This window comes from Coturnix japonica, chromosome 21, assembly GCF_054131305.1.
Source record: "Coturnix japonica strain WE chromosome 21, WE-NBRP24, whole genome shotgun sequence".
In the NCBI taxonomy this organism is placed as follows: domain Eukaryota; kingdom Metazoa; phylum Chordata; class Aves; order Galliformes; family Phasianidae; genus Coturnix; species Coturnix japonica.
The window spans coordinates 4,978,606-5,001,705 of NC_140683.1; the positions used below are offsets into that span (position 1 = coordinate 4,978,606).

The 23,100-nt window shown below is 45.4% G+C and overlaps 2 protein-coding genes and 1 long non-coding RNA gene across 16 annotated transcripts; 1 reads left to right on the forward strand and 2 right to left on the reverse strand.

Annotated features, from left to right (window-relative positions):
- Nucleotide 1: 1 nt before the first annotated feature.
- On the reverse strand, nucleotides 2-7,670 carry CARD9 (caspase recruitment domain family member 9). Of its 11 annotated transcripts, XM_085521175.1 has the most exons (14): nucleotides 7,056-7,188; nucleotides 6,839-6,909; nucleotides 6,008-6,231; nucleotides 5,529-5,666; nucleotides 5,085-5,410; nucleotides 4,462-4,641; nucleotides 4,138-4,287; nucleotides 3,561-3,686; nucleotides 3,257-3,448; nucleotides 2,699-2,740; nucleotides 2,052-2,097; nucleotides 848-918; nucleotides 289-371; nucleotides 2-150 (listed from the first exon to the last, which is right to left on the reverse strand). In XM_085521175.1, exons 3-14 carry the CDS (start codon nucleotides 6,189-6,191, stop codon nucleotides 54-56), a joined length of 1,635 nt encoding a protein of 544 aa, XP_085377301.1. In that variant the 5' UTR covers nucleotides 6,192-6,231; nucleotides 6,839-6,909; nucleotides 7,056-7,188; the 3' UTR covers nucleotides 2-53. The 11 variants fall into 11 exon arrangements, with proteins under 11 accessions (XP_085377301.1, XP_032303958.2, XP_032303959.2 ...); XM_032448067.2 differs by having other exon boundaries at nucleotides 4,138-4,284; nucleotides 6,008-7,670; XM_032448068.2 differs by having other exon boundaries at nucleotides 4,153-4,287; nucleotides 6,008-7,670.
- A 152-nt stretch (nucleotides 7,671-7,822) lies between these two features.
- On the reverse strand, nucleotides 7,823-23,004 carry SNAPC4 (small nuclear RNA activating complex polypeptide 4). Of its 4 annotated transcripts, none has more exons than XM_015878861.3 (23): nucleotides 22,841-23,004; nucleotides 22,323-22,363; nucleotides 21,672-21,827; nucleotides 20,928-21,053; nucleotides 20,390-20,468; nucleotides 19,751-19,832; nucleotides 18,834-18,938; nucleotides 18,152-18,224; nucleotides 17,670-17,834; nucleotides 17,299-17,446; nucleotides 16,976-17,082; nucleotides 16,606-16,700; nucleotides 15,761-15,855; nucleotides 14,451-14,536; nucleotides 13,551-13,940; nucleotides 13,009-13,098; nucleotides 12,575-12,815; nucleotides 12,397-12,467; nucleotides 12,014-12,088; nucleotides 11,742-11,769; nucleotides 9,293-11,316; nucleotides 8,838-8,970; nucleotides 7,823-8,287 (listed from the first exon to the last, which is right to left on the reverse strand). In XM_015878861.3, the coding sequence occupies exons 1-22, from the start codon at nucleotides 22,968-22,970 to the stop codon at nucleotides 8,842-8,844; spliced, it is 4,536 nt and encodes a 1,511-aa protein (XP_015734347.2). In that variant the 5' UTR covers nucleotides 22,971-23,004; the 3' UTR covers nucleotides 7,823-8,287; nucleotides 8,838-8,841. The 4 variants fall into 4 exon arrangements, with proteins under 4 accessions (XP_015734347.2, XP_015734346.2, XP_085377296.1 ...); XM_015878860.3 differs by having other exon boundaries at nucleotides 21,672-21,830; XM_085521170.1 differs by lacking the exons at nucleotides 19,751-19,832; nucleotides 20,928-21,053; nucleotides 21,672-21,827; nucleotides 22,323-22,363; nucleotides 22,841-23,004.
- Nucleotides 18,143-20,194, forward strand: LOC146757447 (uncharacterized). Its single transcript, XR_014936229.1, has 2 exons — nucleotides 18,143-18,269; nucleotides 19,837-20,194. It is a non-coding gene; the product is annotated as an uncharacterized LOC146757447 (long non-coding RNA).
- Nucleotides 23,005-23,100: the final 96 nt, after the last annotated feature.

Here is a 23,100-nt window from a genome sequence, read left to right on the forward strand (position 1 = left end):
GTGAGCGCTCAGTGTTTATTGACGGAGCCGGTAACGGGAGGTTCGGCCCAGCTCTAGCTGCCCTCCGTGTCCGTGTTGTCGCTGCCGGTGCTGGGCTCCCAGTCGGCTTCATGGCGGCGGCCTGCGGGGGCTCTGCGGAGGGCGCGCTTCCTGTTAACGGGACCGAGTGGAAGTGAGGCCTATGGAACCGAGTGTGGGATGGGGACAGGAACGGGACGGGAACGGGGTGGGAATGGGATGGAAATGGGATGGGAATGGGATGGAAATGGGATGGGAATGGGGCCCGACCTGCGGTAACGCTCAAAGCAATCCTTCATCCTCCTCCTCTCCTTCTCGGACAGCTCCTCGTGGGCAGAGCTGCACTCCTCGAACTGGAATGGAACAAGGCAAAGTTGCTCTAAACCTCAAAGCAAGTTGCTCTAAAGCCTTGGATCAGTGTTATTATCACGCTAGACACGGCTGCTGTGTAAAGATGGAGCCCTTCAAGGCTGAGGTGTTCTACATGATGAGCCCCTCTTGGGTTTGTTTGCAGCCCTGAATCTATTTCCAAGAAATTAAGAGGAAAAAATGGAAACTTGTGCCTTAAAATGACCAAGAAGAGCTGGTTGCTACCATAGCCCAGCCCCTGGGATGTGTGTAGAGCCTGCATTTCATCTGCTTGGGCCTGAAGCCTGCTAAATCTAGTAAATGTGTGTGTTTGGTGGCCCTGCTAGGCAGGGGGGTTGGAACTACGTGATCCTTGAGGTCCCTTCCAACCCTGGTCATTCTGTGATTAATCCATCGTTAACAAGCACATGAGTAATTACAAACCCCATTCAGACCAAAGAGAATCATTGTGGGCTCTTACAGTGGGCAACTCTGCAGGCAGATTGCTTTCTCCATTGCTGAACTGCTGGTTTTCGCCTTTGCAGCATTCTTCTGAGAGAAAACAGAAAAGCAAATCACAATCTCAGTCACAGCTGCCATGTTGAAGTAACTTCTCCTTCCACCAGTTCATCACGCGGCAATAGCTGTCATGTAAGAGCTGCCCAGCAGTATACAGCATCCACAGCAAGCTGAACCCAGGCCTTGAAACATTCAGTATTCAATCTTGTGACCATTGCACAAGACCCTGCTCATTCTGTGTGACCTCTGAGTCTTGTTTAGATTGACGGAATTCCCCATAGGATCACCAGACACCATCTGTCTAATTTCTGCTTGTGGAGAAGCAAAATGAACCAGTGCAGAGCAGCACCTCTGCCTAATGTCACTGAAAAATGATGGAGATAACAAGAAGAAATCCCACTAAACATGAATCACAGTTTGTTGGTGTTGGGCCACAGGGAAGATGTGCATATTCAGATACTCAACAGATCGTATTTTAGCTCAACTCCTAATGCAGTGATCAGATACTGTGGTATGTCATTCTGATTTGGCTGAGGTAGGGTAAGAAAAGGCTTTGTTTCAGTGTAGCAGCTGCTGTGAAAAGTCTCCCATCTCAGAGAATGATTGCTTAATTCTTTCAGGTGAGGATCTCTGCTTGATTCCTTCCTTTTGGAACATGTTTCAAAGGAGAATCTCAAGCTTTAAAGGACCCTGTTTGCCTTTCTCTGTGCTGCTGAATCATTTCCACTGGGGCTGCCACAAGAACAGAACCAGGGACAGTGTTAATTACATGGTTCTGCTTTTGTGAAAATAGCCTGCAACATAAGAGAGAGGAAAGAAATGTCTCTGGGGAAAGACATGTGGTTGAGCTGGAGTGGAAGGGTGCTTGTTCCATTCTCAGCTCAGCCACAAACACGAGAGGACTGTGTGAAGAAGAGGCATCCAGGAGCTGCTTCTTGAAGGCATTGTGTACCAGGTGATTTTGGCTGGCCCAATTCAGAAGGCAGTGCTCAAATGTCTCATTTAATTCCACGAACTCTCATACCCTGCTCCTATTTCACCCAAATGACCAAACACTCAGTCAGTGGATTCCTCTTCTGCACTAAAAGTGTCTGTTCCTGTCCCTCTGAACACTGGGCAACCCCATCAAGAACCATGCTGTATGTTTTTCCCAGTAGAAGCCTTACTTTCAGTCAGGTGCGTATCTTCATCTAGGTGAGCATGAAGAGTAAGCTATTGGGACACAAACAAATTAAGATCATGAGAAGTACTCCATATTCTTTCTCAGACAATAGCTAGGAACAAATGCAGGAACACAGGACACAGGCATATAACCGACCTTCCCCCACTGCATCTTGCTGTAAGTAAAACAGGAAACATTCTGAACTAGAAGCTGTGTATCTACACACAGACTTATTCTCCATGACTATGGGCTCATTCATTTTGTCTCCAGACAATGTGACAACCCCTACCACAGTTATGAACTAAGCTGGAAAAAAACAAACCCCTCTTTTCTACGCATGTTCTCAGGATAATACTTATTTTTGCACATTCTCTCGTAAGAGAGAGATTAGAAGCAATGCAAAATAATTTGAATCTTCTGGTCTGCTTGGACTTAAATCTTAAAAATCTTAAAAAGCTGCATCCCCACAGTCAGAAGTCTCAGGACATAAGGAGAAGCCACCCTTAGCTGTTAGCCTGCTTTGCTGCCTCAGGACTTGATGTCACTGCTGTGAGCCTGACCCATGGAGCACAGACTGCTGCTACTTTGGCAACTGAGGAAGCTGAAACCATCCCAGGAGAAAATGAAACATAAACAAGGCACCCTACTCACATCCTGGGAATCTCTGGAGGAGGTGTCATCCAGGTCAGAAGTCTGAAATAAAACCAGTATGTTTGTTACTCCTCATGAGCAAGTAAATGGCTGTAATGGAACATACAGGAGACCAAAAGCTCCAGAAGATGGAAATGTGGACTTCCTTCCTCCTACACTCATCTGACCATTTGGAGAAAGCACATAAGATGCCACAATAATTACAAGTCTTCAGATGTCTCATTTAATTCCATGAACTCTCATACCCTGCTCCTATTTCACCCAAATGGCTTGTACAGACTCCAGAGTTCACTCTTTAGTGGGTGACAATGCCTTTATGATGTCTGGAAGCACTCCAAATGTGTAAGGCTTCAGCAGACCAGGGTGAGCTCCTAAGAACCATCACGTCTTCCTATTTTCTAAACAGCATGTGTGCACAGAAATAAATGGCTACCCAAGCAGGTGGCCACTGCTTGCTGAAATCGGACTGGTTAGGTCTCAATGTCTCAAAGCAGTCTTATTTGGATCCTAGACTCAACACTTTCCAACTCATCACACACAATAACCCCACAAACATACCAGTGCAGGCAGCTCCAGTTGCAGCCTTTTCAGCTTGGTTTCAGTAGCCAGTAGCTGACTCTCCTTTTGGAAGAGTTGCAGCTGCAGCTCATCGCATCGCTCCCCCAGCTCCCGAATCTGCTTCCGATAAGCATCCCTCTCAATCAGGTTCTTTGAGTACTGCATGTAGAACTGTTCTCTGGTCAGCAGTGCCTGGTGTAAGAGGCAACATGTTGTAGCACACCACATTCAGGGTTACGATACCTGCCTGCTTCAAGCAACAAGCCAGGGATTAGCAGCAGCTTCTGGAGGAACGTTTTATCACCTGGTCTCTTTCTGAAGCCACTTCCTCCATCTGCTGTAAGACAGCATCCATCCGTTTTCTATACATCTGGGAGTCCTTCCTCAGAGACATGCACTGTAGTTCAAGTATCTCTTTTTCCTCTGCATACTGTTGAGACATGGCTTGTGGGGTGAGCCCAAGCTAGAATCTCATCACTTCTGCTCTATATCACAGATTGCTATAGCCAGACTTCCCTGCAACACCAAAGCCAGACTGCCTTGCTGGGGCAAAGCCAACCAGAAGACCAGGCAGTATGACTAGAAAGCCTGCTAACATGGCAGATTTTACATGTACCTGAGCTGTCAATCATGATATAAGCTCCCATCACCCTGCAGGCTGAGGCACAGGCATCAACAGGTAACACAGTTAATGTCACAGACTCAGACCACTAGAATATTAGCACATCTTTTCCCTCAAACTGCAACACAGACTCTAGAATAGAAGCATCAGCGAATGCTGCCAAGTAGCTCTGCTGCTTCACTGGTAAGACACTTTAAGTGCTTAATCTGCCCATCTGACCTCACTGAGCCCCAGCAGGGATTTGTACTGCACCACACACTTTGTCTCGGAGCACCTCGGCTTGGCGCAGCTCCTTGCGGAGGTGGTACAGGGTGTTCAGCAGGTCCCTGCGCTCCAGTATCTGGCTGCAGTCATTCTGCACAGTCTCATGGGAGAGATTCTTCTCCGAATTCTGTTCTCTGGCAGCCTGCTGGACAAAAGATACAGCAACCATCTAACTCTGAAATCCAACGTGCTCTCTGTACAACTTGGGAGAACAAGGCCATAGCTGACCCTCAAAACACTCAGTACAGCTCCATCGCTGTGCTGGCTGCATAGAAGAATAATTTCTTTAGATTCCTCACCCAGTCACACCCCCACCAACCTGGAGAGTGTTCTCCAGCTCCTGATTCTTAGCCAAAAGCAACTCCTTCTCCTGCTGGATCTCCCACATCACTTCATGGCTCGGACGTTGCTCTATGGCATGCTTCAGTTTCATCGAGTGCTTACGCTCTAGTTTGCAGTCATCCTCAGCCTTCATGAGGCTATGCTTCAAGCTGTCAATCTACAAGGAGATTCAGAGCTCATCAGTAACAGACACAGAAGCCTGGTTGCAAAAGCAGTGCTCTCGTGGCAGAGTTCCCCATTTATCAGGCAAGCATGGTGCAAGTTTTTCCCCAACTCTATGTTCCTTAGGAAGTCTGGTGTTCTGGGGAGCTGAGACTTTGTGCTAAATGGGTACAACAGGCTGGTTCTACATTGCCCTTGTGAGAAGGCCCAGCCTCAAACAAGGGGAAGACTCGATTCTTCATGGCACAGCTTGTAACACATGGGCCTACAGGGCTGAGCCAGGGACCACTAAGACATACCACCTGCAAGGAATACACACAATAACTCATAATAGACTAAGCCACACCATCCCAGGCAAAGACACACCTGATGTACAGCACAGCACAGCCCTTCAGGGATCAAGCGAGAAGGAGGATGCTTAAGAAGGGGGTCACTCACCTCTAGGAGCAGGTCCCTGTTCTTCATGAGGGCACTGCTCTTCTCCTCACTCTGTCTGGCATAGCTCATTGCCAGGTTATAGTTCTCATCCTTGCACTTCCGCAGCTCCTTGCTTAGACTGTCCCTTTCCTCCTTCATCTTCTGCACCCGCTCTTGGTGCTTGCGGAGCAGGCTGTCCCTCACCCACATCTCTCTGATCATGTTCTCTTTGGTGTGCAGCCACACGGTGAGCTCCTGGGCCTTCTGCCGCTCCTCCTGCACTGTTCTCTGCAGCTTTGTAATCTCATTCATCAGGAGCTGGCTCAGGCCTGACTCCCCAGCTGTGTCTGTCAGGTACACAAGTATCACTAACTGCTGTCCTGTCTGCAACACACACACACATGCACGCCCCAGATTTTCACTCACTTATCACTAAAAAGTTTTATGCCAGAACTCAAACATTACCTATAATCAGAGAGAAAACCCTGCTCGGCTCCTTCCCAGTTATTTTCTTATACAGTTGTGGGTAATAAAGCTCGAGACTCTCCATGAATGCTTCAAATCCTTTGTGCCCCGTTCGCTGAAGAATGTCCAGAAGAACACCTGGAACAGCAGCAATGTTCTATTAATTCCTTTCTCTCTTCACCTATTTTTAACAGAACAAAGAATTGCTCCAATCTCCCCACAATTCTAAACCAAATGCTGGACAATAATACTGCAGTATTTCAGCTGCGGAAGAACAGTTAACACTAAACTTTATATCCAGCTTCTACTACAGCAAGTGCAAAACCCTCATCTCAGAAGGGCATTTTATGTAACTTAAGTGGAGCATCATCATTTTTCTTTCTGCAGTCTGAGGCTCTGCTCCCAAATACTGAAGGCAGAACAATACACCATCACAGAATGGGCTTGAGTTAGAAGAGCCAAAGCTGCACTTCACCCACCTGCTTTACGTTTGCGCATGACCAGGCTGGGGTCATTGAGAACCTGTTCCTCATCATCATGGTTTATCACCTGGCACTGGCGAAGATAAGGTGTTATTCGGGAAGGATCTATCACAGAGATCAGCTTCACTCGGAAGTTTTCCAGGCTATTCCAACACGTCTCATCAGTATCTTCTTCCAGCATGGTGGTAAGTGAGAAGTATCAGTGAGCTGCTTCGCCCTCCCTTAAAAAGCAAAGGCAGGAAACAAAAAACGCAGACTCAAAGCCCAGGGGAAGTGTGGGTGGTGGTGGTGGTGTTGAAATCAAGTCAACAATGTTGAATTTAATTCCATTAATTCTGCTGCCCCTCATGGCCACCTCATGATCATCATCTGTGCAGCCCCAGCACAGCTTCAGCTCCTGAAATCCTGCTCGTTAATTACTATGCTCACGTCACACATATGAACTGGCTGCAGTAGCTGTGTCATTGTCAGTACCTGCCAGGAACCTCAGCATTCATGCTTTCAGCTGTTTTGTTTAATTGGGGTCCGAAGGGGAAGAGTTCTGACTACACAGGGGCTGAGATTCCACACAGATCTTACTGCATTTCCCCAAGAGCCCATTTATCCGCTCCTGCATGGGACAGGACTCCAAAAGTGAACTGAACTGACATGGGACTAACAGGTCAGTAATAACACCAAAAAGCCCACCTTGCTCTGCCTGACATCAAAGCAACCCCAGCAGATCAGCAGCAGAAAAGCATTTCTGTGTTGATGAGAAGCACACCCTCCCCTCAGAACAGTAATAACAAAATCTGACAATATAAATCATCCTGCATGATGTGGACCAACCTGGGCTGTGCAGACAAAAGCCTTCACTCCCTTTATACTATGGGAGAGCAAGCCATATTCCAGGAGCCAATCTGTGAGAAAAGAGGAAACTACTCAGCTATGCTTTGAGATAAGAAAGGGAGAGAAGAAGAAAAAAGGAAGTCAGAAGGGACGATGGGGGAGGAGGATGAAAGCTAATGACGCTGCAAATCACCAGCATTGCTTGCCTTACACTCACTGTGCCTTTGTTGTCCAGTCTGTACCACTGAAGTACCACCTGTGGTCAGGAAAGTTTCTTCTTGTAGATGAAGAGTGAAAATCACAGGCACGGGTCCATCCAGCTTACTCCAGAGGGATAAGGCCAGCACAGATCACACACAGTGCCTGATGGTACGAGTCCTGTGGTGAATGGCACCAGAACAGTGGGCAGAGCTTCTGCTATGTGAACTTCTCGGAAAATAAAAGGCATTAACCATAGTGGTTTATGATAGAGCACACTGCAAGAGGAAAGCCAGTTCAAGGTACTTCCTCCTGCTCCACTCATTGCACAGTATCCAATTAGAGGGATTTTAATGTCCCTCTGTCGCAGCTCTGCCTGAAGGGGCATCACCAAAGTTGCACCTCACACTGAATGTACTGCTGTGACCCTGGGGAGGTTGGGCAATGCAGTGGGTGAAGCTTCCAGCAGCACCATCCCACTGATCTCCACCAGCTGTGACTCAGCACTAGCCTCACACCTCTCTGTAAGACCAATTGCTGTTTTGTGAATGAGGAAACAAGCTTTTATTAATTGATTTGCTGTATTGGAAGGCTGTGGAAGAATCAGGGAAGAACCCAAGGCTGGTTCAGTCCTGCCTTTGTAGCTACCTGCGTATTCATTTTCCAACATCTCTCTGGCTTGCTTTCATGCAGCTTGCAAGCTTGGTTTCTCTCACTAGCAATCACACTCATCCACTTACTACTACAAGCACTATTTACCATAAAAAACACAGAAGGCATCAAGAGTTTAAGTGAGAAAAATAAACATCTGTATTTCAACCAGTACTCGAGACTCGTGTGATAAAAAATTAACCTGCTTCTTACTGAGCAGCATTCAAACAACATCATTACAGCATTACAAAAACACACTCAATGAACAACATATTTTGAACACAGATAGACATTCACATAAATAGGGGGGAGCACAACAAGGAAATAACTATCATTGCTGGCTTCCCCGGGTCCCCAATAGTTGTTACCCCGTAGCACTCGTGGTAAATGCTAGGCTGGAAGAGAACGGAATCGCTCTGTGCCTAAAAGGCAGCTCTGTTTCATTACTTGCAGCTTGTCTAAATGAGCAGACTTGTTTAGGTGAGGTTTCCCTCTCCTCTCCAGCTCTGCCTGGTCAGCTCGTTTCAAGTGTGAGAAGTGAATAGTGCAAAGAGCATCTCCTGCTGCCACATCACAGGGCAGGCCTCCTTCCAGGGGCTCCTGTAACACAACACAAACAGCTCTTTAGTTGCAGGGCTTTTTAATAGGGAAATGAATGTTTTTGGAGTTTCTATAACCAGCTTTGAAGAAGAAAAAAGTAAAACCAAGCTCATTCAACAAGCAAATCAAATGGCAGTCATGCTCATTTCACTACAGGCCAAAACATATTAAGATGTTGCACTTGTACACCTGAGAAGCTGCCCAGTTACATACACAAAGGATGTAACCATCCAGGACTTTGTTATACCAAAAATCAACACTAATAAGGAAGCAACAGGGTCCAAAAGGCTGCCGAATACTTAAATCCCATAGCTTTACAGGTAATTTTATAGTGTAAACACCAACTTCCCTTCCTCCTCATCACTGTATTACACTTAATGTATGATTAACAGGCTGAGTGCAGACTCCATGTCCTCAGGGAGCGGAAGTCAAAATCATTTCAATCTTCTCCTATGGTCATGATTCATTGTTTGGGCTTTGCCACAGGCAAAAGTACTTCAGGTTCTCTCTTTAGAAGAAAGAAATAACACAGAACAGCTACCAACGTTACCTCCTCACACCCTCCTCCTCTTTCTGAGCCTCCTCCTGATGCGCACACTCCTCCTGATCTGAGGAGCACTGGCCGTCCCATCAGTGCAGGTGCCCTCAATGGATTCTGCAGCAATCTCTTCAGTGTCCATGCCCTGCAACACAAGGAGAACAGACTGTTTGCACAGCAGCACAAAACAGAGGAGAACCTGCAAGAAAACCCTTTCATTTATTTTAGTTAGCACAGTAAGATTTAAAACAATACATGGGACACAACGCTCTATTACCACAATCCCAGCAAACACAAGCCATACCAAACACATATTGTTTTCAGCCAACACCAGCACTTCTTCCTACAAGAGTAGGATTCTGTCACTGCTCTCCAGCCAGAACACACCCAATACGGTTTCTCTTTGCCTAGACTCATTGCTAGAGAGGCTGCACCTACCACAAGTGACACTATAGTTTCTCCTTTACCTTGTTTGGAAAATCAGCATCTCTGTCTCCAGGCTCATCACCACCACCTGTCCCATCCGACTGCGTGTCCAATTCATCCCCACAGCTCTCAGGATCCTCAGATGCCTCCTCCTCACTCTGCCACTCCTCTTCATCACTCTCTCCATATTCCCTGCTGCTGGCTGACAGAGTCGTTACCACTTTTGGAGGAGGCAGAGTTGCTAGTACAGCAGGGAGTGTAAAGGCTGCTAGAAAGCGGGCTTTCAGCAGGAGAAAAGCTGGGTCGTTACCCAGTTTCTCATGCACCAGTTCTGTGATAGCATTCAAGTCAACCTCACCCTCAGTCTGACTGCCATCAGGGGACAGAAAACGCGCTGCTTGCTTTTCCAGAGCCGCCTTCTGCAGAAGTAGCTTTGAAAGGGTTTTTAAGTTGCACAAAAAAGGTGGGAAATAAGGCAACCTGGTTTGCAATGGTGGTACCTGGACGCCTTGCTTTCCACTCAGCCATTCCTTCACTAGCTCCTCATCTTCAAGGGAAATCAGGCTATAGTCAATCAGAGTCTTTTCTGCACTTGAAGTGGTTGGCTGGGGTGGAGCACTCGCGGTCTGTTCAGGGGGTGCTTTGGAGGCAATGGGTCTGTATTTCAGTGCCTGGACAGCTGAACCTTCAGAATTCCCCATGACACTGTTATGAGGAATTGAAGCTCTTGGCTGGAGCACAGCCCCTTTATTAAGGACATCTGAGTTGGAAGATGATCCATTTGCTGTAGATGAGTCCTGGTTCTCTCCCAAGCTAACAACACCCGTCACACAGCAGGAATCAGACCCCTGAGTGCTTGCAGGCTGCATCTGGGGCAGCAGCTGAACATGCGGGGTTGGTGCCCCACCTGGAAGAGCATTCTGAGCTGCAGAAGAATCAACAGTCTTGGAGGAACTATCTGAATGTGCAGATGTAGCAGGAGAAACACTGGATACGCTGCACACAGGATCGGCCGAGCTCACAGGGAGGACACTTGCAGAATGGCTTACACCAGCTGTCTTTCCTTCTGAGCCCCCTGCAGCTGACTGGGGATTTGTTTTTGTCTCTGCATGGCTTGGCTGAGGCATATTGACTCCAGAGGACACAGGAGGTGCTCCTAAACCAGAGACACTGCCACTGGATGTCACACTTGCCTGACTTTGAGTCCCCACAACAGCAGCTTGCAGACCTTGGGGAACACCCACAACGGCCTGCACAGCACTGGAGAGCAAAGCCTGCTGTGTTACAATCCATGTGAGAGGCAGCACGCTGTCAGGAGTCAAATGGGAGCCAGGCTGTGGAGCTAGAAGAGCAGGCAATAGATTGACTGGCCCAGGACAATTTAATCCATAGGTAACTGGTGCAGGAAGAGACAGTTTGCTGTTGCCAGACTCTACGCCAAAAGGCACCACTGTAACTTGGTGTGGCACAAAAGCTTGATTTTGCAACACTACTGGAGCTGAGCTACCAGCTAGAACCTGACCATTGGACCCTCCTTGATCTGGGGCCTTTCCAGCTGCAGTTGGATTCAGGCTTGGAAGAACTCCTCTTTCAGGGGTATTCTGTGGAGCTTGCTCATTTAATTCCTTATTAGACTGCACTTTTGTCTCTTGTGAGGAACCATGGCTCTCCCCAACTTTTGGTATTGATGGAGAATGGTTTCCAAGCACAACAGGGGTAGAAGCAGAACCTGCAACAGAAGTAAATGCCAATGGGGGAGCTGGCACACTTTGTACTTGACTGTCCATAGAGCCAACCGCTCCAGGTTTGCTCCCCACTTGTGCAGGAGTCATTTGCTGTGGTGGGTGCTGGATTATCAAAGGCCCTGAAAGCATCACCTGTGGGGCAACGAAGACTTTTGTCTGCATAGCTTTCTCTCTTAGCTGCTTCTCTAACTGCCGCTTCTCTCTCAGCAGTTCTGAGACAGTTTTAGGCTTCTGCCTTTGAGCTTGGGCTACAGGAGCTGGAAGAAATGGGGGAGCTGGAAGAGCTGTCCGTGTGTTGGGAGCAGGCTGCGATGTATTGCCTATAAGGTGAATAAGGAGGAAGAAAAACAAGTCTTCAAAAAGGAAGATTTCAGATGTTATTTTGTAGTTATTAGATATCAATTACCCTGCATAGGAAGTAAAAAAAAACCATCCTGACTGTGGGAGTTCTTACAGCACTGTGTTGTAAATGAGTGCACTGCTTGAGGGAAGTCTAACAGTACAGCCTACAGACCATCAGGCAGGCACAACAACAGCGAGCCCACAGCACTTCAGTATTGCTGCCAGTCATTACCAAGGTTAATGTATTAAGCCCATAACTGAAAGATCCAAGAGCTACCAGAAAGCAGCAAGGCAGTGTATCTCATTTCAAAGTTCTCCTTCAGTTCAGTTGGTTATTAATCTAATGATGATGAATTAAGTGAAGGTTCCTGTGCATCATAGAAACAAATGCTCTGGTAGGTACCTGAAGATGACTCCAAGCTTTGGGAAGCCTGCAAAAAAAAAAATTATATTAAATTACACTTCAGACATATAAAGATCATTAGAACAGCACAGACAAAGCATCACCTGTCAGCATCCCATGCAAATGGTCACACGGGCAGCACTTTATTGTGCTTCTGATCCCAAATCAACTGGTAACACACAAACAATACCAACGCACCACAATCACCAAAAAGTCTCTATTTTAGTCAAGACTCCAGTGGGAAGAGCTCAGAAACAGTTGGTGTGCGTTACCTGCTGAGGCCTCACCGCATCAGCCCTTCTCTCCCGAATGATCTTCATGCAGCCATTGGTGTCAATCCGAAAGAGCTGCAAGATAAGCATTTCATTACAACCTGGTTCAGAAAAAGAACGTGTTGGTAGAGCCAGCAACACGACAAGGCGGATGGGAGAGGCTTCACATGAAAGACTCTGGGTACAAATTCACACTTGCAGAAAACTGTGACAGCATTCGAATAGATGCAGGGTTTACTAAATATAATATGCAAGCAAAGAGAACAGATTAATCTAGTAATTAGGTTAATTTAAATGAAAGATTTGTATTTGTTTTTAAGCATCAAGTATAAAGATTACCGCTCCTTTAAAGAGGGTAATGCTATTAAGACAAAAAAGCCTACCTGAATGAAAAGCGTGAACAGGGGAGTGCTGGAGAGACTGACCGACTTGAGCTTCTGTTGGATAGAATAAGCTAGAAAAAAAAAAGGCCCAGCATCAAAAAATCAGCTGAATAATCACTTGAAATAAGCCAGAAAACAGGGACACAAAGGAGTACCATCTCTGATGGGTTACCACTACCTTTTGTATGATCAAAATTCATCTTCCCAGTTCGCCAGGTGCAAGGCAGCAGCACATCACCCACCCAAGGTGTCACCGCCATCAGGAGTCTTCTGTCAAGGTTCATTTTTCTCCATCGTGCTCTCTCTTGACGAGTTTTCCCCACGCTGTTCCACAGCCCCCGGTGCTTCTCAGCAGCAGATGCACCAGCCTCAGATGTCTTTGTTATAGTGGCAGCAGAAGATGTTATTAGCTTTGATTGCTGCATGTGAACAAACACATCATTAGAGTTCCAATTAAGAAGGTTAGTCCCCATTTATTTCCATAATTGCCCTATGATCTTTCCCTCTCTGGACTATAGTAAAATAAGACTTATGACTCCATGTTTACTTGCCTTAAATACAGTTTGGCAGCACCCATCCCACTAAAGCAGATGAGACAAAAGAGGCACTTACAAGTTTCCTCTGAAAGCACGTGTTTTCTCTCAACACTCTTCTGACGTCCTCCAGGGAAACCCGCAGCACTTGCTTCCCACACCTGGAAGCCTTAAAATGAAATCACAAGGGAAGATGTAAGGGAAAGCGTGCCATAGAAAGTCACTCGTGCTGATGCTATTCACAAAAGCTCTCACCAGTCCCATTACTGGGATTATCTACACACTCTGGCCATCAGAAGAAAGGGAGTTATTTCAGCAGCCAATCCTGCTTGATGAAGATATGGAAAAGGTTTTGTCTTGGTGACGCCGTGGGTAGGGAAGTAGTTCTTTTTGAGGTATTAGACGGCAGGGAGGAGCAGCACCAGGAATTTGTGTTAATTCACACAGCTCAGTTTCCAACAGCTCCCCCCAATGGTACAGTGAGAAAACAGCACAGGTGTGAAAAATCATCATCTGCTTATCTCAGCAACTGCTCTGTTAACGGCACCAAATGCTCTTCCTGGAAGTTTCTAATCTAAGCCCAAATTCCATCCAAAACAGACTGAGAAACCCAGGACTCACCTTGTTAATTTCTTCTGTGGGGTTCTTCACAGTGATGTCTGTTGAATGGGGACGTGCCATGCCCCTCAGGATGGTGCTCAGTTCTGTTGCTTTATTAGTAACTCCTTCACCTCCTTCATGCCTTACATGTGGAATTTTACTGCTGCTGGTCCTCGCACCAACACTCCCAAAGGAGAAAGGAGATGAAGTTTGGTGCCTTCTTTGGCACGACTCCGGCACATCAGTCTGCGTTGGGATCCACAGATCAATGCTGGGAAAGGCACATTCTTCCTTACTGGTCTTTTCTTCCTCAGAAGTGTCTGATAAGTCCAGTTCTTCATCTTCACTGCTGCTCTCTGAACAGCTGGAACTCTCATCTGTATCTTGGCGTTTCACTGACCTGGACCGTTTCTTTTTAAACAAAAAAAAAAAAAGCACAGATAAGCTGCAGCCAGCACTCACCCTTGACTTGCAAAATATCTCAGAGCAGTAAGTTAAAGAGTCTTGTGGGGCTGTATGCTACCAGAGAAAAGTGGTTTCAAAATGGATGGTGCAGCAGCACCTGCTCGTGCTTCGGCAATGGAAACACAACAGTATTTTTAAGGTGGTCCGAAGCAGCCAGGCTTTATGGAGTACCTTGTATCACAACTGGCAACTCCAGAGGTACATACAAGAAAATGCAAGTATATGCTTATATAACATCCTTCAAGGCCTTTCAAGTCAATAAGGAAGTTATGTATAACATACAAACACTTTTAACTTTATTCCTTCAGGGAAAAAAAGGCTGCTTTAACACTAATTAGACCACAAACATCCATGACAAAATATTGTGTGAAATCAAGGGCAACTGTGGCACTGATTTCATAGGATTTAACTTTCAGGTTAGATGGGACTGTGATACAGGAAGGTTCTGTACAATACCTTCGACCCAATCATGATTTTCCATTTGCTCAGGCACTGGGAACGAGTCCGATGTGGCAACTCAGAAGCTATTTTACTCCAGTGACCTAAAAGGGAAGAAAAGTAGAGCAACCTATTGATGTAACAAACTGCAGGCACAGCATTTCTCTTCCACAAAACCAGTTAGATGTCAGCACTCAGTTTGAAACAAAGGTTGCTTAGATGGGTTTACCTATTAGTTGGAGTGGAGGTCAGATTTTACTTTTTCAGATCTGTTCAAATCACATGAAGCCTCCCTGATGTTACTCAGAGAAAAGCTGCACCTCCTCAAACAGTGTGACTGATTTCCTCAGACCAGCATCTGATTCAGTTGATAGATCTGATACAAGGATACAGTTGCAATGCTGTATCCTCCCATGGAATCTAAGACACCTCATGTTAGGAAATATCTGATTTACACTTTACTGTAACATTGTAGAGCTTACATATATACATGTTCATGAAAACACTTGAACAAGATACTGTGCTTCAGTAGCACCACAATCCATAAGCAAAGGTGATACAGTCTGATGGAGGCAGTGCAAGTGTGACAGTTACATAAGAGAGCTTCATCTCTAGAAAGGTTTGGAGTAGTTCTCAGCCTAACGAACCTTCTGCTACTTTAGAGCTGTTAATGAGATTGGGAAAGTGCCTGTCTTGCTTTAGATTGCACCTAAGAAGATCCAGCAGGAGAACTGTTCACCCACCCCGATAAGCCCATCATACACAAAGAGAGGAGTGCTGTGAAATTCAGAGTGTAAAAGAGTAGGGGGTGGGAAAGGAGATTTCCTTTTCAGGGCAGAACACCATACACATTTACAGTAACTGACTCTTATACAGGGGAATGCATATGAATGGATGATAAAATCCTAATCCTCACCTTTGATTTAGCAAAGATTTCTTTAGGCTTTGCTCTGCACAAACTCAAGCCAATGTCAGAAACTAAAATGACCAAAACCCTGGCAGCATTACATCCCCAGCAGTAATAGCTCACTCAGATGGAAGCCAAAAGGTTAAAGCCTAATGCTGGAAAATAGTATTGGATGAAAGTAAGAGAACTCTTTCACAGACTGTGTGAGCACTGTGGAGCTGTGAGCAACATGGCCATGCAGCCCTTTGCTATCCAACTCCTTCATAAGTGAACTACCAAGGCTGTTCCACATAAGGAAGCTCAAAACCATCAGCATGAAACAGAGCCTGACGCTGCTAAAAATAAAAGAGGAAGAAATTCAAAGAATTCATTAACAAATAATACTTTTCTAAGCTAAAAATTAAGCCACAGGAAGACTCACCCAGGCCATGTTTCTGCACCAGATCAATTAGTTGTTCCTCTTCCTTTAAGCTCCACTTGCCTTTCTTTACATCACGGTGCAACGCTTTTAAGTACCTTCAAACAAAGAACATTAAAGTAAGGAACATTTCACTTCATTTATATGGTACTGATCATTGCTGCATTATCTGAGGCTGAACACAACCAGCAGTCTTATCAGATCTTCCCCTTTTCCAAGGCACCCATTGCTATTTCTGTAACACAGCACAGTTGCAATCTCTGTGTTCACAGAAATATCAGGCTACATGGTTAAAAACTACAATAAGCAGTTGTAAAATGGATCACTGAAACCAGAACATGCTGCATTTGGTCTCCTGAAGCTGGGTTCAGTGCTGAACATGGCTCAGCACCTCTCACAACACCAGTGTCAGCTGCAGGAAGCGACTGACCAGGCTGTTTGTGCAGCAGCCCATACACAAATGGCCACCTTTTCTCCATATATGTGCTCACTCACACTTCAGGATCCCTTTGCTCTGCTTAGAACAACAGCTCCTCTAACGTGTGCTACACTACCAGCAGCTATACCAAGGGAATGATGCACCACAGGCACTGCTCTCCCTGCTGGACTCCAATGTCAGCTCCACCTTCTCTAACTACAGAGGAAAGTCAGGTGGAAACAACGAAGGCTTTGCTTAGAGACCACCTTTAGAGATCAGCAGAGATTGTATTTAGACCATAATCACATTGATGACAGCCATCCCAGGCAGATGACACTGTTGTAAGCAAAGCAAACATATGTAAAACGAGTTGAACCCTGGCTCTGGACAACAGGCCTGAAGGCAGAGCTGTTCCATGCGCTGTACTTACCGGTCACTGCACTGAGCATCACTTCTCCCTGGCACTTCTGTCCTAATTTTATACCAGTCACGCTCTCCATACTTCTCAACTGCAGCCAACAGCATCTGGGTTAATCACAGAAAGGAAGAGACAAAACCCTTTGTCAGTAATAGCTCTAGACAGCCTGAAACAGAAGCAGCTCTGTATGTTTCCACAGCATTATAAGCCTCAGTTCAAAGGTGTTTGAGAGCTGAAACCTCCTGACCTATAAACTGCCAACCTCAGTGCATTTTACGCTCCTCTGTGTGACATTAAAGTGCTCACATGCACACAACCATGCAACACTGCAAATCTAACCTCCCACACATATTGTTCTAGGGAATTAGAGAGCAGAACTCACAGCATCCTCCTCTGGTGTCCAGGGCCCTTTCTTCAAACTGGGATCCACACTCTTTGTCCATCGATAAATCAGCTGGGCAGAATCTCTTCCTTCCATGTAATAGGCAACTAGAAATGGAAAAGCATATTGTAAACTCTGCTGCAAGCACTATTTCTTCACTTACTATCATGGAAATGGAAACACTAGTAGCAAATACATCAGTAATTCCTTCAAGCAGAGCAGGCCAGGTGTTCCAGCACATAGAAGTATTAACACACATAAACCTGGAAATCAAGAAACCATCACATGTGAATGGAAAACAATTCCCTTTGTAGGTTACTTACTTTTCTTGTATGGGATATGGCTTCCAACTCTCATCTCTTGAACAAGCTCTAAAAGCATCTTATCTTCATTTCTGGTCCATTCTTTCCTTTTCAAGTCTTTGTTATAGGTTTGGTATTTCTGCAAGCACTGAAAAGCTGTCCTGTTTGTCTTCATGGAATGAAAACACAGCTGCTTAGATAGCTGGATACTTAGGAGGACAAAAGCAAGAGGGCAGGAGTTCCAGTCGTTTTGGTACTGTTCATGAACACTCCTCACAAAGGCATTAATTAACAGTGAATTAATATTAGCTTTAGTTTCCAAAACTTTACATGAGGTACCATCAGAATTACCTGACTTTCCATCTCATGTTCCTGGCCTCAAAACTACTTACCCCCAATTCCTGGGCTACAGCCTGCCAGTCCAAATAACCATGTTTAGCTGCAATGTCCTTCAGTCTCTCCGTTTCCTCATCCGTCCATTCATTTTTATTGATGCTTGGATGCTCCCAGTTTTGCCAAAACTTCTTCAGTTCTTCTGAACTACGCCGTCCATCAAACTAAAAGAGACAGAGGAAAACCTATTTCGGCTTGATTCAGCATTCATTTCTGCCCAGATGTTTGCCCAAGCTACATGTAATACAGTTTGTGTTCCATGCATGTCTTGGTGCTAATTTGTTCAGAATTAAATCATCAGATTTAACTACTGATAGCAAATTTGAAGTGCTTATGTGCTTACCTTATCAAGAACACACAACAGTCAACTTACAGAAGGGTATGAAGGGATAAGCAGATGGAAATGAAAGCAGGTCAGATAATTCTCAAGAGAATGGGGGCAGATGTTAGAAGTAATACAACAGCTCATCTCCCAACTCACATGAACGTTTGAAATCTTCTCCCAGTCATGCTCATCAAATCTGTCTCCTAACAGGTCGCTTTCTGGAAGTTGGCTAGAGCAGAAGACACAAAGAGTAGGAAACCATCACATTAAACAGGTAATTAAACAGTCACTTTCTCAGCCTGTTTTTTCTTCATCTTATTCCTCTCACCTGCTATTAACTTCCACCTAAACTTACTACTTCAAAGCACTAGGCTCTTTAACAATGATAACTTCAGTTGCAAACAAAGCTTCTTCCTTACTGGACTTACTAAAGCAATTTTACTTGAATATAATGAGTGTACCATTGGAAAATTGCCCCCTGCAATGTGAAGCAGTTCAACGCAGCATCAGAATGCATCACTACAGATGCATCAACACACAAAAGCTCAGAATTAGTAACGTTTTCTGAGCTCTCCATCCCCTCAATGCTAAAGCAACAACCATTCCAACACTATTTCTATCCTGGCTGCCATATAAATGCACAAAGCATGACTCTTAGTGAACAGCTACAGATATGAGAGCTCTGTAATAGCACTTCATAGCTTCATTTGTGTTGGCCTGTATGAAATCTTCTCCAAATGTCACACTCAGAAGCACCCAAGGAAAGAGGGAAATACCAAAGTCAGCCTCCCAGAACAGATCTGCATTTCATCAAGAACTTATAAAGAAGATTTCTCACTTAATTGCCTCTATTTCCCGTTCCACTTCTTTGATTTGCTTTTCCAAGATCTGTTTCTCCATTTCAGTCTTGACATTTTCCAGTTTCTGATTCGAGTAACTCAACCTGTTCAAAGACATTTTCAACATTACTTCATAAGACTAGATGGGAAGGAGGTGCATTAGAAGGCATCTGGCAAAAGAGTCTTCCCCACAAGTATAGTTCTTTCCTTCAGCTTATTGCCCACAATAAACAAGACTGCCCTCCTAGGTTCTCCCACACGGCAAACTCATCTTATTTTGCTGCTTCAATGCAAACAGCTGACCCAGAACAGGTCTCAGATTAATCATTTTGGTATTTACAGAGAGATTCAGTGATAGCTACAACAGCAACAAATTACGTCTGCACCAACTACAGGCACATACATCTCTCAAAGGACACGCTGTTATGACTCACTTGCAACATATCACAATCTCAGTTTCAAGCCCTGAGGCTGTTTTAAGTTACACCAGTGTGTGAGCAGGAGGAAACAGAGGGCTATAAAATGCCACAGTATCTTCAATACAAAACCTCCTCCCTTGCTGGTTACCTGCAAAATAATCACCAAGCTTTTGCAGTGCAACCTGAATGCTGTAACCTCTTGCTTATAATCAGAACATCAAAGCCCTAGACTCTTCAATATCACATACACAAAATACAGATATCAATAAAGAATGGAAATGCTGCTATCTACAACAGTGTCACTGTGCACTGGCACCCACAGAACAGGGGATTTGGAGATCGCTCTGCAGGCGTCCCAGGCACAACAGTGACAAAGTATCTGTGCTGTGCTTTGTAACCTTACTGACATTGCAATTAATTAACATGAGAACTTGCTGCCACTCATTTTCCCTCCTTACTTCAGCTGTAATGCTCCCATAAGATTGCACAGTACGTACTTCAGTAGCTTGGGCTGTAGCAGGCGCTGCAAGCGATCACTTACAACTGACTTCTGCAGTAACACCTTCTCTTTGCTTTTCCCTAGGCAAAACACAAATAATCAAGCATTTAGTCAGTGCAAAACCACTGCCAGAGCGTCCCCCACATCTTCAGGAAGAGTTCATTTCCATTACCTACACAATTAAGTCCTGCAGAGGGCCTATAAGAAGCCAGGTGAATTGATTCTGTTGCCCATCTAAACCACCAACGTCACGTCTGAGCTGCACAACTTGCAGCCTTCTGCTCAGTTTTACCCCCAGAGAACCTCAATGAAACCACCACCCAGATGGATGTGACTTCCTAGAGCTCAAAGCATCTCTTCTCTAATCTGAGCACTCCCTTTGCATGATCCCATCTGGTTTTGGAGCACTCAAGGAAGACATGGAATGATGCACCAAAACAAACGCAAATGAAAGAAGGAAGTCATTAATCCCTCAGTGAATAAATGCATAAATTCCCATTTACTTTGAAGTATTCTTTCAGTGAATTCAACTATGAAGTACTGTAAGTATTGATGTTTAAATACAGATATGGGGGAACGGGTGATAATATATATTACATTTCCCCTACAACACCAAACAGCACATACAGCTACTTACATTTCGTTGATAGCAGTTGTTCAAAGGATTTTATGCCCTGAGCTGCCTTTTCCTTGGCATCTTCATTGGAAGGAGGACCCTAATACAGATGAGATACATGGAAAACTTGCTTATTCTCCTTGGAACTCCATCATGAGCTGCTACCAAAAAGACTGAAACTCAAACACATGCAGATTGTCAGACCAGAACTGCTGCTCAGTCACCTTTACATCAGAAAACAAACCTAAGGACAACCAGAACTTCAAACAAAGTGGAATTGGATGGTGGAGATGAAGCAGCACAATCAAAACTCCATTGGAAATAAAAAGAACATTTAATGGCCACATGGCTGGAAAGCCCCTTTATGGAACTCTCAGATGTCACAGCCAGACAGAGGGTGGACAAACCCTCCAAAAGAGGGCAAGCAAGCAACGTGTGAGGAAAAAAGAGACTGTAAGCTCCAGAGTGACATTCACAGTTAGAATGGAACACAGCTGCACTATGGTTATAATACACCACTGAGAAGAAATCCATCTGTAAGCCAGGTCTCTTCACTTACTATTCCTGTTGTCTTGTCCTTAAAGTACGGCTTCATAAAATGGCCCAGAAATATGTTTGATGGTAAATTTCTACCATCTCCTGTCTTTGCTGTTTTTCTGCCATCGAGCTCACACAAGATTTCTTTCTGCAATAGAACAAATACAAAATGACGGCATCTCCTCTGAATTTTCTACTTTCAGTGAACAGCTGATGAGTCATTCAAACCACTCGCTGCACCACATTGCACCTCAGTGCATGTATGAAAGGCACATCACACATTGGAACCTAACACAACTGTGCAATACAATGAGAAATGTAAATATATAAACACACTGACTCGCTACAATAAGCTAAAGCATAAGATACTATATACTCTAGTGACAGCATTAAATATTATATACTCTAGTGACAGCATTAGATACTATATACTCTAGTGACGGCATTAGATACCATATACTCTAGTGACAGCATTTTGGGGGATAGGAAATCATGGAAACTGCACAAAAATAAGCCCTGCCAAAGGTCAGCATTCAAGTGACACTGGTTTGAACTGATATATTAACCACTGTATCCTGGTTCCCAGACAAGCAAGATGAATGCTACACCAGCAAATAAGGGTCTCTACTGCTGCAGCTGATCCCTGCACTGGTACCTCTCATACATTAAGAACGTCCTACAAAGTTTCACTGTGGTTGACCTGCAAAGGATGAAAGCAAAAGCTAAGTCTGAAAAGCACAGATTGTTCTACATCCGTTCTGCTCACCTGCTGCTCTTTGTTTTGTGCAATCAGAAGCTCGACTTCCTCAATCTTTTCCTGGATAACTTCCTGATACACGTAGTTCATCTGCAGACACGTTTCTGGATCTTCCAGCAGGCTGCTTTCAAGATCATCATCACTACTGTCCTCTTCTTTTTCCACCTCCTCGAGGAAAACAAGGCATTATAGGGGTTAAGGCTACATGAGAGGGAATGCTCGCTTTTAAAAGCAACTGGCATTGTGTTGAAAGCTGATTTCCAGAAGAGCTGGATGCACTGAACTCCCTGTCAGCTGCTCTGAGCCCTCCCAAAGGTGGTTACCAGCCCTGCCCAGCTCCCCCCTTTCCTGCCCATCAGCTCAGCTGCTATCTGACACAACATCTGACTCCCAGTCTTTGTAAAACCCATCCTGGTGCCACCAGCTGCACAACTGCAAGTAAAATGCAGAACGCTTCCAGTTACATTGGAGACCCACTGCCTGGTAAGTGCACAGCTCAGAACCATCCCTTCATCCCCACCTCATTTGTTGTATTGAAGCAATTCTCTACTTTAACCATGGAGACCAAACAGCTGCCCCAAACTCCCTGACAACGATGTGAGATTCCCCCTTCCTCCCTGCTCCATTCACTATGCAGACACAAAGATTAAAATGAGTTACCATTTCTGCAGGGACATCTGAGCTGTCACCTTCAGCATCGTCTGTTGGACCACAAAAACACAAAGATATCAATGGGAATGATAGTAATAGTAATAGTCTCGTGTGGGTTGGAAGTGACCTTAGATAATGAAAAAGCTTCAAACCAAGGGCTTTATAATTAAAACATGCAGAATAAAGCACTGCAGGGTATCTAATACACAACTATTTGGGGTTTTAGGGTATTATTACTGCTAATAACGTTTAGTTGCCCACCAGACACTCTTGTTCTTTGCTTTATAGTAAGAAGAACAGCCTCCCAGCTCCCACAGACATGAGGTGGGCCCCCCCTCCCTTTATATCCCCCCATATGACCCCCATCTCCCCCCATAGGACCCCATATCCCCCTATAAGACCCCAATAACACCCCACAGGACTCTCCAGACCCCCATATCCCCCTATATGACCCCAATATCCCCCCTACACCCCCATATCCCCCTATATGACCCCAATATCCCCCCCCCTCATTTAGGGCCCCGTACCCGAGCTGAGGCTGCCTTCCGACACAGCCACCTCCCCTCCGGTCCCGCTGAGCTGCAGGCTGCGCTCCAGCTCCTGGATCTCACGGCGGATCCTGTCCCGCTCCTCATCCAGGTCGGCCCCATCCGACATGGCGTCACCGCACACACCGGGCCCGATCCCAACCGTGCCGCCGCGGTCCCGCCCCCTTTCTACCCAGCGACCAATCAGCGGTCAGCTGAACCCAAAAGCACGTGATATCACACAGCCAATAGGAGTACAG

Coding starts and splice junctions, on each gene's coding strand:
- SNAPC4 (XM_015878860.3), bottom strand. CDS start 22,970: ATGTCGGATGGGGCCGACCTGGATGAGGAGCGGGACAGGATCCGCCGT. Junction 15,856..16,605: donor GATGCTCAGTGCAGTGACCG/GTAAGTACAGCG, acceptor CTTTGTTTGAAG/GTACTTAAAAGCGTTGCACC. Junction 14,537..15,760: donor GGTGCAGAAACATGGCCTGG/GTGAGTCTTCCT, acceptor CTTCCCTTTTAG/GTCACTGGAGTAAAATAGCT.
- CARD9 (XM_085521174.1), bottom strand. CDS start 6,191: ATGCTGGAAGAAGATACTGATGAGACGTGTTGGAATAGCCTGGAAAAC. Junction 2,741..3,256: donor AACTGGAGCTGCCTGCACTG/GTATGTTTGTGG, acceptor GTTTTATTTCAG/ACTTCTGACCTGGATGACAC. Junction 151..288: donor TGCTTTGAGCGTTACCGCAG/GTCGGGCCCCAT, acceptor TCCCGTTAACAG/GAAGCGCGCCCTCCGCAGAG.